This window comes from Ylistrum balloti, unplaced genomic scaffold, assembly GCF_031769215.1.
Source record: "Ylistrum balloti isolate Yb309-2 unplaced genomic scaffold, AGI_CSIRO_Ybal_v1 Utg370378, whole genome shotgun sequence".
Classification (NCBI taxonomy): domain Eukaryota; kingdom Metazoa; phylum Mollusca; class Bivalvia; order Pectinida; family Pectinidae; genus Ylistrum; species Ylistrum balloti.
The window spans coordinates 27,468-47,237 of NW_026782264.1; the positions used below are offsets into that span (position 1 = coordinate 27,468).

Genomic DNA, 19,770 nt, shown 5'->3' on the forward strand with positions numbered 1-19,770 from the left:
CAATTTTAAGTCATAGATGTAAGTGTTTCAGGAAAACCTTACTGAACATAAAGATATTTTTGAAAATGTTTATGACCGAAGTCAAAAAGCTGAAAAATCAAGCAGAATATCAAAATATTACTTTGAAATAAATCATGAATTGTAAAACTTCCAAAATAAACATCTTCACCTAATATTCTAGATAAAACATTGAATATCTACATTTGAGGTAAACTACGTGTATTAAAGACAATTTGCTCTTAGATTAATATCTATATAAAAAGAAGTTATTTTGTTATTATGAATGACAGCAGTTTCAACTTAGCCTACGAATAAAATAATTTTAGTTAGAAACATCGTTAGAATTCACGATGTAATTTATTTAATTTATCACTCAGTTGAACTTTAAACTTCAAATGTACATGAATTTACGTTGCTTTTTAATTACCACAATACCTATACAGATTATTGATTAAAGTGTTGTTATTTGGAATATAAATATGAAACTGTTACATAGTCCTCATTGATAATTTATAACATTGGTACAGAGTCCGTACATTCCTTTATAACAATGCCCCCTCGTCCAGTTAGATTAAACCAAAACAGTTGTTTCCAGGTATATTCCGCAGAGCGCTCCGAATCCCGATATATATCCCCGGCCTTCTCATCGGCTGGTATCCACTTTGACGAACGCCTTGCAAGATGCTTGATACGCTACAATGAAAGGATAAGTATTATTGCTTGCATTGACCCAATATGTATTTTCCAGGTTGAAATGACATTTCAAAAAAGCTTTTAATTCCAAAAATAAACAAATAAAACAATAAATGGATAATCTGTACGTTAAAATATCTACTTAACATTTTCCCATATAGACAACATTAATGGTGTATCTGACATTGAATGTGACACAATACATACCTCCCCTAATGTTCCTTCTGCTTTGGTAGTGACCCACACACAGTAGCAAATAGCTGGTAGTACGGACGAAAAAGTAAAACACCAGCCTAATGTTTGGGCATACACAGGGTAGTTATACTCTCCAAAGGATGGCGGCTTGTAGGTAAAGACGCTGATAACCAGGAGACACTGTAGAAAACATTGGTAGAGTATATAAAATGTTCCCCAAGATCGCAATAACATTAAAGCAATGCTACGAAATAGGTTAAGGTTTTAGACTTCGTTTTAATCGTATCGAATCCAACTCCGAAGAACACAACGTGTGAAGTTATACAGATGAACATCATACAAATATGTCATTTTGTCATGCCGGCTATAGTTCATTTGATTAGCCATCGTCTATAATTTACGACTGTATAACATCAATATACTGAATCACAGTTCTTATTCACATATATAGTCAAGGTAGCAACGTTCATGACCACCGATCGTCCTGATTGGTCATTATAATTACTCTAGGAACAACGGGAACTGTCAGCCCTATTTGCTGATGCATACGATCTGTACAATATTTGTTTAGCATGCCTAATAAGAGGCAATTTCTCATTGTTTCTTTTTAAAATGGTACCATGGTAATTTTTCATAAATTAAAAATGCCATATCCTAATCATTATACATATGCTTTTATTGCATAAACCAAATATGACAAATACATTGTAATAGGGATTTATCGTCTGACCAAGGTTAACAACTGATTACATGGCCGATGAGTTGTGTAGTACACTACATATCTATTGTAAACCAAGCTGCCGTAGGTTCTGAAAGTAATGCCAGGACAAAATTTGCGGACGACAGGGGGACACCAAAGCAACTTCATTGTGCTTTTCGTATAACTTCAAAAACAAAGTTCGCTTGGGTGGAAAAAGCTAGACCCCAAAATATAAAAAGATATTTCCTTCGCTTTAAATGGTCCTTGCTTCATAAGTCACGTGGTTTCTTTAAAATGTTTCTACCCCGTCACTTGGTTATGTACAGCTATAAACCATATAACTGCATGAGTTTCTCTCACAACGAAATGAGGTCGAACGAATGAGCAAGATGAGTGGGGGTGACTAAGGTTTCCAAGGACAGATGTAAGGTATGAAAAACACTAAATTAACAGCACAATATCACCAGCTACTGAACATACCGTGAGAAAAAAAGGCATAATAAATGCAGTGCTGATTCGAACAATGGTTGGAAGTGGCCTTTTGAGCATCAGTCGGACATCACGATCGATCCTGTGTGTACCTGTAGCATGAAGAAATATGTAATAAACAGCTAACATATCTGTGTGCATATCCTGTCGGAATTAATTTTCTTCTGATTTTAGACAAGTACGAAACCTGAATACGATTGTGTGTTTTTTATCTCCCGGCGGATTGATATCGGTAATAACACTGTAAAATACGTGAAAAGGTCCGTGTACGAATACATACAGGACTATCAGGACTACTTTCTACAATAGCTGCCAGTGAGAATGCGCCACCAAGAAAGCTTTTGTTACACTCTACTTAAATATGAACTGATTTTATCTCTTTATTGAAACAAAAACGTACACATGTCACAAACAATTACATCGAAAAGGCACATGTAAAACGTGACCAAGAAAGATTCTTAAACTCAATTTTGTTGGTTTTTAATCATACCGGCAAAAGTTAAGAAATATCGGTTTATCTTTCAAATTTATCTACGTTTTGGATATTCCTGTAAAGTGAACAACTACATCTATCTAGTAACAGATTGACCTTTGTGATACGTTCATATTTGTCCATATGCCAGTTAGAAAGGATAGCTTCCGACTGTCGCTGCCAGTAAGAATGCGTCATCATCCAAGTACAGTTTAAGCTTTTGTTAAAATTTTCCTAAATATGAGTTCTGTTATATCTTTTCTATCAATACATACACACTGTTTGTATTCTCTTTTTGGACACAAATTTTGATATAAAAACCCTTTTTGTTCTGTTGGGATGTAGGCCTTGGCATATGGACAGATGTGAAATGTTTTCTCCGGGTGGCACAACTATCTAAATTTGTGTTTATATAGATTTCGTTACTGAAAATTGGTGAAGTCTATTTCTGAATGGCAAAGCTTTACTGATGTAGATAGATAAAACAACGGTTGTTGAGGAGCTGCTTAAAAAGACAAGACACTCCTCTTTCGAATGGAGATTCATATATTATTCTGGAAATGATTAACCAATAAATGTAGTAGAATAATAGTCGTGATATTACAACAGAAATTGATATCTGAATTGCAAACATTACCTAACAGTTACTTGTCGTATTTTCCAACACTATGGCATTAACTTTCTCTACTGTTAAGATCAATCATCTGCCTCAACAGCAAAGACGGCAGCCACGGTTTGGCTAGAGTTAAAATGATTTGCATTGCAGCGTCTTGGTAATTCAGGAGTATATTAGGGATAAGACCATTGAAATAATCTAATAAAAACCGTTATATAACCATTGTTTTAGAATTCATTGTGTCCTTCCCCCTTCTTTATTGATGATAAGTGACTACATGTTGTATAGAGGAGAGGGGGAAATTAAAAATGAAATGTCAATATGCGAGGTGTTTTCACTCTTCCGCCCAAGGTTTCGCTGCATCTTACAGAACCCACACCCCAGTCATTTTACCCCCACACGCCTGTCTCTCCTACCTCCCCCTTCCCACAACCCTCACCTCGCCATGAACGATTCATCATTAAAACAGAGATATTTGTATAACAATGTATGTATATATAGGTATGATCGTGCAAGTTAAAGCTGATACGAAAGAGAAAAAGATTAAAATTCTAAAGAAAAAAAAAAGAAAACTTAAGTATAATTACCATAAACCCAAGCAAACACGACACACTCGGCAATACATATCAACATCACGCTCCAGGTTCCAGTGTACCAGTCAATTAGAAGAAATATGTAGACTCCTGCCTGCCGGAAGATAAGTGGTACAAATGGAATATATTAATAGTTCTTTTTTCAGAATTAATTTGCACACTTATTTTTTCACATTTGCATAGAGCTCGATCAAATATTGTTTTTCATTAAATTTGCATTGTAAGGGATGACAAACGAACATCCAACACGAACTCCAGCCTTGTTATGATATAGCCACCACATATCGCCTTTGATAACTTGCATGCGTTAAGCATATGATAGAAGACGTATATGTTCTGCTTTATATGTTACATATTTCAACACAGTGCAATAAATATTGTCGTGCTGTAAAAATATCACAACGTAGAACCTGAGAAACAGATTTAAACTGTTGCAAAGATTTCATAATATATAAACCAGCACCTTCAAACACATAGAATAAGAAATAAGTATGGAAAAAATCTTTTCTCCTAATTGTGAATTCTCCGTTTCAAAACAACATATTTATGCTTCTCAAAATATTACATTTTCGTGCGAGATGTTGACAGCTGGTCGGTTTTGAGAGATACAAGTGGATGAATGTCGTGGATAAATTTTATAGTCGTCCTCGTAATCTCATTGGGAAATTTTATATTTCTTTGCGGTATGTAATGGTTTATGTTTGATAGCATTTGCCTTAAAAATTCTGTTGACAAAATGGTATTTTAGTTTTTGGTCCAGGAAAGCTCTGTCCTGTAAACCGATCATATAGGTACTAGCAAGACTATAAAACATAGTTAAGGTAAGAATTCCACACCGCTTTAAAGCTATGTAAGGAATTCCGGCATACAGTAAACAGTACCTGTGTAGCGTGTGGTAGACCAAGTAAAAACATTACAACACTGACAACAGTCAGTAGAGGAATCCTTCTGTTGTTTAAAAACTTTGGGAACAATTCTTCACAGATCATCAGAAAAGGTTCTGTAAGTATCGCCTGAAAAATATGTACACTTATATATAGTTAAGAGTGTTTTGTCGTTCAAAAACCTAAACTCTCTGCAATTAAAGATATTTAGCTTAATTATTGTCATGAGTCAACATTTTATTATTTCCGTTATGAGATATTCGTTTGAAATATCCGATCATCATATGTCGTTTAGCTTAAAATAAAAAAAACTACCATCGATGATATGAGTCATCAATGAGAACGATATATTCAAAACAGTCACCATGGCATCCAGTCCCGGAAGCAGAATGATCAGATAGAAGATTCCACACCAAAGTTGTGGTAAGGGGAAATAACTCAGAGCCTTTGGATAAGCTATAAATCCTATGGAAAATCCACCTAGAAAAATCGGATGAACGTTATTCGCAACAAAGCAATATTTAAAATGTCAACAATAACAACAGACAGGCGCAAGCAGAAGTATGTCATGGTAAATCTAGTAAAAATATTTGAATTAATAGTGTCTCTCTCTCTTTGCTGACTCGAGGTTGTTTCCCAAAAAGCCCGAATTTAACGAAAGCCTTTTCAAAATAGGTAATACAAACAACGAACCCTTTCATTTACTTTTGATTGTCAATCGATTATGTGTACCCAAAGCGTTATTATGTGTACCCAAAGCGTTATTATGTGTACCCAAAGCGTGATTATGTGTACCCAAAGCGTTATTATGTGTACCCAAAGCGTGATTATGTGTACCCAAAGCGTTATTATGTGTACCCAAAGTGTTATTATGTGTACCCAAAGCGTTATTATGTGTACCCAAAGCGTTATTATGTGTACCCAAAGCGTGATTATGTGTACCCAAAGCGTTATTATGTGTACCCAAAGCGTTATTATGTGTACCCAAAGCGTTATTATGTGTACCCAAAGCGTGATTATGTGTACCCAAAGCGTTATTATGTGTACCCAAAGCGTTATTATGTGTACCCAAAGCGTGATTATGTGTACCCAAAGCGTTATTATGTGTACCCAAAGCGTGATTATGTGTACCCAAAGCGTTATTATGTGTACCCAAAGCGTTAATGTGTACCCAAAGCGTTATTATGTGTCAAAGCGTTATAATGTGTACCCAAAGCGTTATTATGTGTACCCAAAGCGTTATTATGTGTACCCAAAGCGTGATTATGTGTACCCAAAGCGTTATTATGTGTACCCAAAGCGTAATTATGTGTACCCAAAGCGTTATTATGTGTACCCAAAGCGTTATTATGTGTACCCAAAGCGTTATTATGTGTACCCAAAGCGTTATTATGTGTACCCAAAGCGTTATTATGTGTACCCAAAGCGTGATTATGTGTACCCAAAGCGTGGTTATGTGTACCCAAAGCGTTATTATGTTTAGCGTGATTATGTGTACCCAAACGTGATTATGTGTTACCCAAAGCGTGATTATGTGTACCCAAAGCGTTATTATGTGTACCCAAAGCGTTATTATGTGTACCCAAAGCGTTATTATGTGTACCCAAAGCGTTATTATGTGTACCCAAAGCGTGATTATGTGTACCCAAAGCGTTATTATGTGTACCCAAAGCGTTATTATGTGTACCCAAAGCGTTATTATGTGTACCCAAAGCGTTATTATGTGTACCCAAAGCGTTATTATGTGTACCCAAAGCGTTATTATGTGTACCCAAAGCGTTATTATGCCTGGTAACTTTGTTGTCACATTTGTTTACATGATATGCAGTTGTGGACATAATATTATTACAGTATCGAAACACATCATCTTTATATTTTTTGTTGTTCAACTGTCTCCGAGTAAATGTTTCACTTGTTCATTACGTCAGGTTGTTTGAGTTTACTTACATGTCGATATTCTCAAGTTATTTTTGAAAACCGAGGTAAGTATACCAAATCGTTTGAGACGTGCCATACTAACCTGAGGTCATTACGTCTTTAATTGGGACGCCGATCTCTTCTGACATCACACCGAGCACGGAAAACACCACGAGACCATTGAGAAGCCCAAACGTCAACGTCGCCGCTGTTGAAATTACAGCAGACCTTGCAAGGAAAATTGGCATAATGATGATTTTATCCATTTAATACGATATGTCAGACAGCAAAAATGTAATTGGAATAGGTACCCATGAAATAGGTTATGTTGTGTTTATTGTAGTCAATGGTAAATTACAATAATTATTATGAAAAAAATCATTCTTTCATAATAACAGAATGTGTAACGTCATACAAGTTTGGTTGATTTCGGTAATGCAAATTCAGTATGATATTGAGATCATGTTGTTCAGGGCTTACCGGTTATCGATTTTTAATTTCATGTCACTTAACCGTTAGGGAAAATCACAAAAAATGAATACATAAATAAATAAATGTATAGATATTTACTGGAAGCAGTTCGTGTGAAATTTATTATGAGCTCCAATCATCATCAGCCCTCCCCAGCCTGGACCAAGTGTTATGAACGTCTGGAAAGAGGCTTCTATCCACAACTACAAGTGTACAAAAACCAATGACGTAGGAAATATGTTTTAAAAGATATTTATGTTTGATTAAAGCGCTAAAATACCCTTTCGTGACTTATTTGTTACCAAACCGAAATTGAGATAATTTTAGGAATAAGAAAAATAGTGTTCCAGTTTCGAGTTTCCAGTCAAAAGCTCTCTGATGTGAACTACACGGTACGGTGTATAAATTTAAATCATGATGATAAAATTTCTACCTGTGGATCAGCAAACCTTCCGAAGTCAGCCGATACAAAATACAACATCCCTGTAGCAGCACCTGGTAAAGTCAAGGCCCGTATCCAGATTACTATCACCAAAACTAGAGGTAGTAGTGCTGTTATATACAATACCTAGAGGAAAAAGAATGGTATTACTTTGTCATTCGTTTATCATCAAACGTTTTATCACATCTAATCTTTCATGAATTTGCGGCAAGTATGGTTTCCAACAAAACTGATGTCATATCATGTTCTTTCAAAAGCAACTAAAAACATATCACATTTTGGTTATTAGCAAATTGCAGAGAGTATGTAAACATTGCCAAAAGGATATGAATATCTTGGCCATAGAGTATAAATACCTTGCCCACGGAGTATAAATACCTTGCCCATAGAGTATAAATACCTCGCCCATAGAGTATAAATACCTTGCCCATAGAGTATAAATACCTTGCCCATAGAGTATAGATACCTTGCCCATGGAGTATAAATACCTTGCTCATAGAGTATAAATACCTTGCCCATACTTTCGACACTTTTCACTATGGTGATTGCAGCTATTAGTCGTATCACAAACAAGTAAACAACAAACAAAACACTGATAGATCCCAGGAAGCCAATCCCATCTGATATCTTCAGGATCCGATATCTAATAAAAGCAAAAAACTCCTCAGAATGTGTGCATCTATGTCAATTTCATAATTTCTACTGAATATCGATTCAGGAAATAACTTGTAATGTATACAAACTTCATCTAACGTAAGACGACGACTACCATTTTACAGCAGTATGTTTCAGTATTATGCAAAATATTGAGACAAATTTAAGTATTATATTTGACTGGAAAAGGGCATATTATCATTTTATTTATTAATGAAAAAATGAATGGGTTACATTTCAAAACATGAATATAGATGATAAATATACATGAAAGATGAGCAAGTACTCTGTCTAGTTTCGAAAAAGAAAGAGAAACTATGTACATAGTTTATATACTTACAGCCAGAACTCGTTAACGGAATCTACTGGATGTTGTATTGTTTCATTCTGTTTAAAAATCGCCGTTAATGAATACGTCAAGTTCTGGAACATTGAAGTTGGAAATTTTGATGAAGCAATACTTTACAACATTACAAAACTGGAAACACTCTATGTGATTAAACAGCGGAAAATACTCTACTGTAGTGCATCAAATTGTACTATATATAATACATTTATTGAAAAAAGTTTTTATCATAAAACCGATTACCACAAGTATATGATTGGGAATATTTCTATTAGAAAGAATTGATACCGATTGCTTCAGTTCTCAGAGCTGAATGTGTTATATGGATTATTAATGGACATATTTGTACCTGGAGTGCTATTGTGAACACTCAGGTCTCAGTGATTGAAATGTTATCAACTAAGTATTTCGGTTACTCAGAGAAAAGTATGAAAATTCTTCCAATGATACAAAAATTTACATTACCACCATGCTCAAGTTTCTATTGTTGTCATACAAAGAGACGTTCCCAGCAATGTCGTGTGAGCCCTCCTTGTAACATGCCGGGGTGTTCCAGTCATTGTCACAGTTTGTCCAGGGCAGGACTGCTTTAAAGGAGTTCACGAAATACTCAAAAGCCCAGGCCTCCATTATAGCAGTGTTTATGGAGCTTATACCATTGAAAACTGCTATAGCGATTCCAATCCCTGCATCAACATTAACAACATTAACGTAACCTACCTACCAATTATCATCCTCGAAATGCTTACATCTGTTTATTTTTCGTTAAATATTTCATCTTATAGAAATAGCAAATTAACTTAAACGGTTTCCTATTTTGATGGGGACAGGGAGTATTCATACAAATCTGGAACTAATTTTTAATTCAGTTGGTCGATGCTACTACACCGATTCTTTTTCCAATCTTTCACCTCCACGTTGAATATACCGTTGTACAACCAATACCTCGTAGTAGTGGACAGATGTCCCAGAATTTCCATGGTCCTTTACCAGAGTACTGCGAAAGTGCTAACTCGAGGAAGTACAAAGGCAGGCCGCACACCAGCATCAACAGGATGTAGGCGATAATGAAAGGGCCTGCAATATCGATTGATACGGACTAATGTAAATATCAATATCATTTTGGTTATAAGCTTAAGGTTTTCTGTAGGTAGAGAGGGGTATACTATCCAAGTCATTCATTCCAAAACTGTTCAAAATAAAGGGGTACACCGATCTGAAATGCCACACTGTAATACTTTTTAGGGGGATGGGAGTTGGGATATGCCGTTACAAAACTATCGTACTCTAAAATGCACAAGTATGATATCAAACATTCGTATAGTACATACGTGTGTGAAGTTTAATCAAAATCTAAGGACAAGAAGCTGCTAGATGGCTTATAATTACTTGTTAGTCATAGAAATGGTGACCTTGACGTTGACCTTAAATCGTAGATCACTTAGACTCGAATCGCGTTTGTTGAAGCTGTCATAGTCTTTGTAAGTGTGTGAGGTTTGAGAAAAATCTTATTTAAAAGCAGTGTCGAGACCTATTACAAGAAGTAGGCATGAACGTTCAAAAACGGTACATTATGTGCCAACATACAAATAGTTTAAGTCAGTATTTGGCACTACTGCGTCTAATTCCAAGTTGTCTTTAAAGGTGCTATTCCCTGTTGAACTTCAGTTATTACTAAAGGCGCTAACAACATCAGCAGTACTCAAGATATTCGATGCTTTCAATATCATGTTTTCTTCCTGTGATCAGCTAAATGATAGTTACAACATAGAGTTTCGAGAAGATGTAAATTGAAGAAAACAATGGGGAAGTTTTCCGATCATCACGGCAATTTGATTAGGAAATATTACTTTGACAGAGAGCAAAGGGACATATGAATATATACACATTGTCTATGAGATATCGTGGTAAACGCCCAAATGAAAGAACGTGAAACACATCCTATCGTAGCAGCTCAGCAGCGTAGGCTGGCGAGTGTCGTAATGCATCGTCTCATAACACTTTCGGGACGAGTTGACATGGACCAATTTACTAGCGGACAGTCGACTTGTCATCTATCAATCACAACAAAATTGTCATCATCTCATCTTCAAATATCCTATGCAATATTAAATAAGACATGCTCTATACTTGTTAGTATGTTTCCAATTTCAGAACAAAATTTAGTTTAAAAATACCTTTACACCGCGTGCTATATGTGATTATAACATCATTTTGGAGAGTCAGGTCATAATCAAAAAGTAAACTTTACCGTGTAGTTATCTAGTATTTGGCAACACTGGGCGATGGTATGCGTCTGTCAATATGTATGTATTTTTTCACAAGAATTTATCTTCTTCGGGGATTCATCTATCTCTGACAGACAGACAGTTAGCCTGACAGACAGACAGACAGATTAATTATCTCGTTATTGCATAATTACCCCCTCCGTTCCGGAATGTAAGGTATGGTACCCTCCAGAATTCTGGTAAACCAATGGAGTATCCCAGTAACGCTACAATATACTCAAATCGAGATGTCCATTTCACATTGACAGCACTGGTCTCCGTCATTGTATTACTATAGCCTCGCTCTGGAAAATAACACAAACTGATGTATTTTCCGTTTTTGTATTATGGTTCAATAAGATATCGGATCTCCATAGTCACAGAGGTCATTCAAAGAAAATATTTCCTAAACGATCCACAGCTATGCTAAGAAAAAACATTTTTCAAACAGAACAGTAAAAATTTGAAATGAACTACCAACTACATATCGTATTTTTAAACATCTTTTCAACCTGTCATTATTTCCAGCGTTTTATCTAGAACGTTGTGGTCATTATTGTCATGGGCACTAGGCCCTGGACGCTTTGCGAACTACTTATATCCTATAGGAAATCTGTTCGGGCATGTTGTTGTATAATCTGGTCCCTCTCATGATGAAAAAAAAATAGTTGACAGTACACCTAATTCTCTTTCATAGGTAATCATAACTACATGATCATGAAAGGGGGTTTGTGCACTGGACTGTGGTAACAAGTCGTCAGATAAGGAGAGCTAATTATCAATTTCGTCAAGCAATGAAGTTGAATAGGTTAAAAATGCATTGTATATGAAAATGTGTTTTAGTGTCGTGCGTGTTCAATAATTTTACTCATGCTCAGAATGTGCAACTTTTCCCGGCTTTTTCTTTCGTTCCAGAACAGATTTTCCATTGTATCCGATATTATGTTCCTTCTCCGATTGTGCCGAGTGTTCCATTTAACAAGGATTTAAATGTTCACTATTCCAGATCTAGAATATTTGATGTTGAATTATCAAAAATATCCATAGTTTACTGACTTTTAAGACAGAATTCACAAACAACCTTTAGAGGAAAGCATGTAAAGAACAATAGCAAACTGATGTCAATACAAATTCTGTAGTGTTACGATACCGAGAAATACCCACACAGGTATGGGTAAATTATTCACAAAACAATACAAAGCAAATGGTGTCCCGATACAGAGAAATACCCACACAGGTATGGTAAATTATTCACAAAACAATACAAAGCAAATAGTGTTCCGATACTGAAAAATACCCACACAGGTTTTGGTAAATTATTCACAAAACAATACAAAGCAAATAGTGTTCCGATACTGAAAAATACCCACACAGGTTTTGGTAAATTATTCACAAAACAATCAAAGCCTGTAGTTTCCCGATACTGAGAAATACCCACACAGATTTTGGTAAATTATTCACAAAACAATACAAAGTCATTACGTAGTTTATATGATTCTTGAACAATACTGTTTAGTTTGGGTTTAAAAGTTCTAATAAAATACATTTCCTTTTCTCTTCTTTCAATGGGATTCTCCGAATAGAATAATGATCTCCCATTCAATTATGTCGTCACATAATCACTCTTGTTATTACGTCACAGACATTGTATCTAGGCAATTTATTAAGCATCATGAAGATTCAGGAATGAAAGCACTAATGCTTAATTCGACGTGTTGTTTTAAGTTATTCTAATATATATGTGTGTGTGTGTGTGGGTGTGTGTGTGTGTGTGTGTGTGTGAGAGAGAGAGAGAGAGAGAGAGAGAGAGAGAGAGAGAGAGAGAGAGAGAGAGAGAGAGTGTGTGTGTGTGTGTGTGTGGGTGTGTGGAAAACCACAATATGTGATTGTTGAAAAATTATAGCTAGGTTTGATAAAGAGTGTTGGAGATTTTATCATTTTCTCCATATCACAAATATCATATAAATCACGTATGATGTTTGTATTACGATATTGGCCTGCATCAGTTCATATTTTGCAATAGTCTTATCAAAGTTCAGTATGAATGGAGATTCTGTTGATATGTTGGTAATGTCTGACTGATACAGTACAGTACCGATATAAAGAAAACTGAAATCAGATTTACATAGATAAAATGATGACTTACCTCTATCAAACACGTGCTGTGCAATGTGTTTACCTGTGGCTAAGAGCAAAATATGTAGCTTTCCCATCAATGGTTAGTGAATTCGTGCATCATAAATTTCGTTATTATGTTTTCATATCTTTTATTAATATCGCAGTATAATTGTTTAAGATCACATTAGCGGAGTATGTCTGTACTTGGTTAGATTTACACACATCTCTCTTATCCCAGGTAGATAAAAGGTAACCAACATGCCACATAAGCAAGCACCCGAAAAATTAAGAGTTACACTAAGTGTTCCTAACATACCCAGTCAATAAAATATACTCATTGTATGTAGCATATCAACCAGTGTAGACACAAAGAAACAAAGTTATATAATGTTAATCAGTTGGACAATTATATATGTAACAAGAATAACACTGTGTATACTGTTGAAATAATAAAACCTGAAATCGAATTCGAATAGATAAGATGATTTACCTGTATTACACATGCCCTGTACATCCAAGTAAATATGTGGGTAATGGTAAAAATACACTACGCATGCGCATAGAAAGATTTTGGAGTCAATTCACGCTTGATATGTTTCGGCATTGTGCTTTCAAACGCTTTAGTTTTTAGTCTTAATTTTAAGAAAGATTTGGAGAGACAACCGTCTAATCATGCATTTCTTGCAGAGGGTGACATATTGTAGATATAGAGTATGCTTATTTAAAGGTTTTCTCGTTTAGATAAAGATTACACGTTTTGCTATATTCGGTTTATGACATACTGAATTCAGTGGAAAACTTGGTAAAAATTTCAATATGTTCCTTTGGATTTTTCATCTCATAAACTAAACAAAATGAAACGTTACTACTCATATATTTAATGATTTAACAATAATCCTTATTTCTGAGAGTCAGGTACAAGTATATGCCTTATACAATGTATGTTAACCAAGCGGTCAATCACCTCGTAGGCCACTTATCTACGTCTCAATACAGTCGTCCCAATTACATAATTTAACATTTTAAAAGTACAAAAACTTTGTGATTTTACAAAAAGGTTTACATTGAACAAATCGTTTTTGCGTGTCTGAAAAAATGAACAGAATATTAGCTTCATGTGCGTGCAATAACAAGCACAACATCAAAAGACATGACAAGAACAAGTCACCGCCAATTGACTTACACAATGCGAATTTATTTCCTGATCTGTTTGGAATATCATCAGCTGAAATGTTTTGCTTTTGACTCTAGCGGAGCGTTAAAATGTCGAGATATGGCCTAAACAAGGATTTAAGCTAGATCACAATAAAATTAAATAAAAAGGACGCGTTTAGAGGCTGAAGTTGAAATTAATACATAGATATAGTTAAAAGTTCTCGCTGTTGGGTTACATGTTAGGATGTCTCACCTGCCAGTAAGATACATATAAGAACAATGTATTAATTTGTCCATTTGTCTATATAAATGGATCAATATTCGATCAATCACCATATTATATCAGTGTTCACGTCACCTTAATGTGTGGCTTTCTACTAAATTTCAACAATTTCCTCGTCCTATAGTTGAATGTAGAGTAATCTGTACAACCTTGTTCACTTGTTGTGCACGAAGGAAAGACTTCTAGTTCACAGGTAAAAGACTACAGGTACACTAGAAGTACACTAGGGTCCACAAAGTTAATGTGAAAAAATTCCTAACATATAATGGGTAGAGCCCATGGCCTCCTGGTATTTAAGCCCACAGACAATACAACCCAAGGCTACGCGATACCGTTTATTAGTATTTGGTACCATAGCATTAAACACATGGAAAAATAAAGATAATGTGTAATTATTAAAATGGAACATAAAACTTTCAAATCTTTCAAAGGTAGGGTACTTTCTGATTTAAAGTTTTTTTTTCGATCCGTTTTACCGGTAAAACAAAAATATTACTTGATTATACAAAGTCAGATTTGAACATGTAATATGTCGTCCACTTATCTCGTATTAATATTTACAATTAATAATTCCTTGACAAATAAACACTCCCCTATATACACCTCGGTATATTAAACACCTACTTTAAATACACTTTTGAGAATGACTAGTAAATCGTATAATCTCTCCTCCAAATAGGATGACTTTCATTTATCCCAGATCTTTTGTTCCTTTCAAGTGTTTGATTTTTCAACTATTAATTATTGTGAGTTTGTAGCTAACAATTTATTTTTATTTTGAATAGTGAAATGCATCAGAATTCACATTAGAATAAACACAATGCCATTAACACAGCACAGGTAAAAGTTACAGGTAGGCGTTGGGTTCATAACCACTCAGCCAACATTTTAAAAAACATTACCTGTAGTTACCTGGACAAAAATAAGTAAAATCTATTTCAATACTTACAAGTATAATTCACCTGGTCAACTATAATTATGCTATTAGAAACATGTAGGAAAGGGAAAAATCGAGGAAAGGAAATAAGAAAAATTTAAATAAATACTTTTATAGCCAGATATATATACCGTATGTATGAAGACATGAAGAGAACTAGTGGTTTATATAACAGAAACAATAATCATAATTACATTATGTCACTATTCATTCTGTTGATGCAACATAATCAAACTTTTACAAGTTGTTTTTTCATATATTGGTTTGTGAATGCCATTATACTGGCTTATCAAAACATTGATTACAAAAATCAAATAAAATTGTTGTCGAAATGAAAACAATAATTCATTATTCACTCTAGATGTGAGTAAATGATTATTTACTTTGCACCAATAACTTTCTTTGTATTTTGCACTACTGTTTGATGACGTTATAAGATATTTGACCTTTGAACTGTATACCGCTATCTATCTGATACGGCTAAAGCACAAGTAAGAGTAGATCTTCTGGAAATGATAGAGGTGGACACCTCTTTGTGAATCAAGACGGATTCAGGTATTCTGTTAAGACTAGACGTAATGGTAGATGTTATAGGAAATGTGTAGATAGTCAGTATCCAACAACAGTAACCACACTGAACAACATCCCTGTGACGTTCACAAACAATTACCGTCATCCAGGAGTTACCATCTGCCTGGCTGCTTTTGTTTTACTCAATAACGTCAAGAAGCTGAGTCGTTAAGAAACTGAACCAAATCCTTTTTTGTTTGATGAAAAACAAGAAAATCTGTTTGACATAGATTTTGATGCTGATGTTGAGGAGATGATACAGAAAATCCCAACCTTCAACAGATGTAAAATTTAGGCTAAACGTACTCAGTACGCATAGCCTATTTGGACGGCCTTTCAGAAAAAATCTACCGATCCTGGCCTTCTCATTGGCTGAAATATCGAAAAGAGTTAGAGCCCTCTAGCGGCAATTTTCTGCGTAAATAATGCCGCGATCTTTCAAATCGCTATTTTAAAAGCATCCAAAATTAGTTTATTTTTTAATAACAATACGATTACTATATATTTCAAAAAAGAAGCACAGTGTGGTTGAACTACTGATAAATATTGAACAATATATTTTACGCAATTCTCGACATGACGTAAGCGTACAGAGCACTGTAGGTGCGAGTTGATAAGAAGCTAGTCTGGGGGCTTTGTTTGAATTATCAACTAACAACACTTATAAACAAACAAAACTTACAAACAGAACATCAATTTTGTTTTAATCCTTGTCGTTGTGGCAAGATCGTCTTAATATACAACATCTCTTTACCTCATAAGACGTCACCGAATTGGACTGTTCGTCCCACGCGCACACCCGCCGATATGATACTTTTTCAGGTTTTTCACACCCACCGCCATGACACTTTTTCAAGTTTTTGAAGATAAAAAGTTTGCGCTTCGTAGGCAAGGTACATTTGGTGCTCATGATTTATGAATAATATATTTTTGATACTGTACTGACCATGATATTGACTCTGTTATAACTTATATTTTTTGTCTTTTAGTTTTATTTGATGACGGTTGATTGTGCTGATTTCTCAAGGTTTGTTAATGTGTATGAAAGTTCCTTGAAATGAAAATATTCCTTCAAACAAAGTGCGTATAAAAAACCAAAATATTCATGTTTATAATTATCAATTAACGAGAACGAAATATTTCCATAACAAATTTATTCATTTAGCGTGTCATGGTGACATTATCTAATGTATTGGAGATCAGAAATAACAGTAGGTATAGTGAAAATATTGTAAATTTTGTATGTATGTGGAAGTCTGGTTTAATCTCAAAGAACTATGTCTTTATAGACATAATTACTGGAAGAAAAGTCTTACCATGATACTTCAAGGAAGATAGGCATGTAAATACATTTAATGTAATTACTTACACTTTAATCGATCTGAAATGCTGTGTACACCTTATCTACTTTCCTCAACTACAAATATGATTTTAAGAAGTAAGGACTATTACTTTGCAATACATTCAAAATAAAGAAGTAGGTATAAAGTCCTTTTGATTTGTCTAAATCCTCATATTGATAGGATAGTAATTGCAACATCTTGGGTATTTCAAAGGTTTTATTTAGTCAACTTCATCATAGATCTATTTATCATTTGGCTTGTTGGCGATAAATATATGGTTGTGTGTATTTTGTTATTTTTTTTGCCTATTTCGATTTGTTCACATTATTGTCGTCAAATTTGAAATGAGAATCAAAGAAGATATAAAATCGCTTAAAATTAAGAAAATAGCCTCTGATTCTCTTATTTTAGTAATGTTTGCATTCCGAAGTGTAGGAGTATGGGGAAAGTAATATAGCTTAGAGGTTATTTGTGAACATTTTTCAATACGTTTAGCCTCTCATTACTTTCAGTACTTTGATTATTGCCTGGTATTCCCATTTGCCCAGGAACCCAGCAAGATGCAATACGAAAATTAAAGGCAAGTTCATGAAAGAGTATTAATATTTTACGAATGAAAATAGTGTCGACATTTCTATTGCTAAGATTTTGGAGTACAGAAAGAGAGTCTCTCATCACTTTTTTTGTTGCTTGAATATATTCAAGGGCGAGGTAGATAGCCCGCTTACGCCGAGAATATTGAGGCGCTCTTTGTAGCCGGCGTCCATAGGCTTCATCTCGTGAAACCATTACAACTGCAATGTCGAGAAGGATGAATAAAAGGTACAAGTGTCAGTGTCTGATTTAACCGTGGAATTTCTATCGTTCCAAACGACTGAATTTGTTCAATATCAATATTCGTAGTTTGTAAAAGAGCGGAAATCCGAATACCGAATGGTGGAATGGTCTTTGGTTGGTTTTGAAACAATGTTTTATATTTTGCATCAAATATAGGTGAAAAAAGCAATATTTGAAGGATTTGACTGTAGCGGAATGGTGTACTGTTAAGCAAATTTATTTTCTGTGTAAGATTTTGTAACATCTCAGCCTAGGTTCTTAATCAGCCTACAGACAGACGACACGACTCGTACAAATGGCGTTAACAAGCATGGACTGCTTTTCGTTTATTCGGACCATTTCAATACTCTACATGTAAGTACAGGGTAATGGTCGAGGAGTCAAAATGGATCTTGGGATTGACTAAGAGCTGGAATCGGATCTATTATATCCGGAATTACATGTAATGATAGTACTACACTACAGATTTCACCTGAGAATTTGGTTTGCTCAACAAACGAAATAAGTACACCACAGAGATAGATTTGGATAGTCGCCTTGTTTCCGCATTTGACAAAGATACATACAAACTGTTTTTGACTGTGAAAAATTAAATCGATTTTCCTCTGCCCAAATTTATAGTCAATTCAAACATTTTTGGTTTTTTGTTGTGTTTTCTTTTGGACTTTGGTATGCATTCATCGGCTATCTTAAGAAGTTCGGTAGTAAATTATTCTATCGCTCTCTGTGGATCCACATTTCATTAGAAATATTGGAAAGTGTTCGCTTCCACAGAGATCGAGAATGTTCCGGAAGAGGAATGCCGATAAGTTGGAGATTTATTATTGTAAAGACAATGGTGAATTTCCGATATGATTTTTCAAGTTTTGGTCCTCTGTCATTAGTGTCGGGTGAACCCAAAGGTGGTTATGGCCATTTAAGTCACCCATGAGTATGAATGGGGTAGGCAGTTGCGATACGAGTTCGTCTAGTTGCATGTTCGTAAAATCAGAGTTAGGAGGGAGATAGATACGCTGTATTTCGGCTTGAAACAGTGAGACGAGAGTGGCTAGCCACGTTTGTCCTTAATCACCCTTTCTAAAATATAGCTTATATTTTAAACCATGGATCATTTCTCTGTATGTTTCATGAGTTTCACATAAAATCAGTATTTATCACATATGCTAAGCATGAGTGAAAACGTAGATTTATTCTGTCAGATACCAGGGAATAGTAACACATTAAATGACAACTCTAGAAAGATACAGATAATGTTGAAATAATCGTTAGTATGTGATGATTGATATAATCTCGCGAGGTTTGTCATGATTTAGTAGTTGTAGGGCACTTCTAATTTCTCTGTAGTTTATTATCGGTGAATTCATTGTCAATTATTTTTATATACAGAAAAAGACATCTGAGTATGTTTCCTTATATGGAGTTGGTATTAGTCTGGTATACGGACAGGATCAGAAAGCAAAGGACATGTTCCTTCAGATCGTTCTACGACGAGTTGTCCGAAGGTATTTCATTAAGCTCTCGGTTCCTTCAGATCGTTCTAGGACGAGTTGTCCGAAGGTATTTCGAGCTTGTTCCTTCAGATCGTTCTAGGACGAGTTATTTCATTAAGCTCTCGGTTCCTTCAGATCGTTCTAGGACGAGTTGTCCGAAGGTATTTCATTAAGCTCTCGGTTCCTTCAGATCGTTCTAGGACGAGTTGTCCGAAGGTATTTCATTAAGCTCTCGGTTCCTTCAGATCGTTCTAGGACGAGTTGTCCGAAGGTATTTCATTAAGCTCTCGGTTTAACT

At 35.0% G+C, this 19,770-nt stretch overlaps 1 protein-coding gene across 1 annotated transcript; it reads right to left on the bottom strand.

Annotated features, from left to right (window-relative positions):
- Positions 1-510: 510 nt before the first annotated feature.
- LOC132554087 (sodium- and chloride-dependent glycine transporter 2-like) lies at positions 511-11,024 on the bottom strand. The gene is made up of 14 exons (XM_060218384.1): positions 10,895-11,024; positions 9,418-9,549; positions 8,938-9,158; positions 8,467-8,549; positions 7,983-8,115; positions 7,464-7,598; positions 7,130-7,233; positions 6,663-6,787; positions 5,007-5,122; positions 4,640-4,771; positions 3,753-3,852; positions 2,069-2,169; positions 901-1,068; positions 511-693 (listed from the first exon to the last, which is right to left on the bottom strand). The coding sequence occupies exons 1-14, from the start codon at positions 11,022-11,024 to the stop codon at positions 511-513; spliced, it is 1,863 nt and encodes a 620-aa protein (XP_060074367.1).
- Between the last annotated feature and the right edge of the window lie 8,746 nt (positions 11,025-19,770).

Excerpts from the sequence above, each read along its gene's own strand:
- LOC132554087 (XM_060218384.1), bottom strand. The coding sequence starts at position 11,024 with ATGACGGAGACCAGTGCTGTCAATGTGAAATGGACATCTCGATTTGAG. Across the intron at positions 7,234-7,463 it reads GAAGGTTTGCTGATCCACAG|TTGTGGATAGAAGCCTCTTT; the intron begins GTAGAAATTTTA and ends GTACACTTGTAG. Across the intron at positions 2,170-3,752 it reads CGTGTTTGCTTGGGTTTATG|GTACACACAGGATCGATCGT; the intron begins GTAATTATACTT and ends TTCATGCTACAG.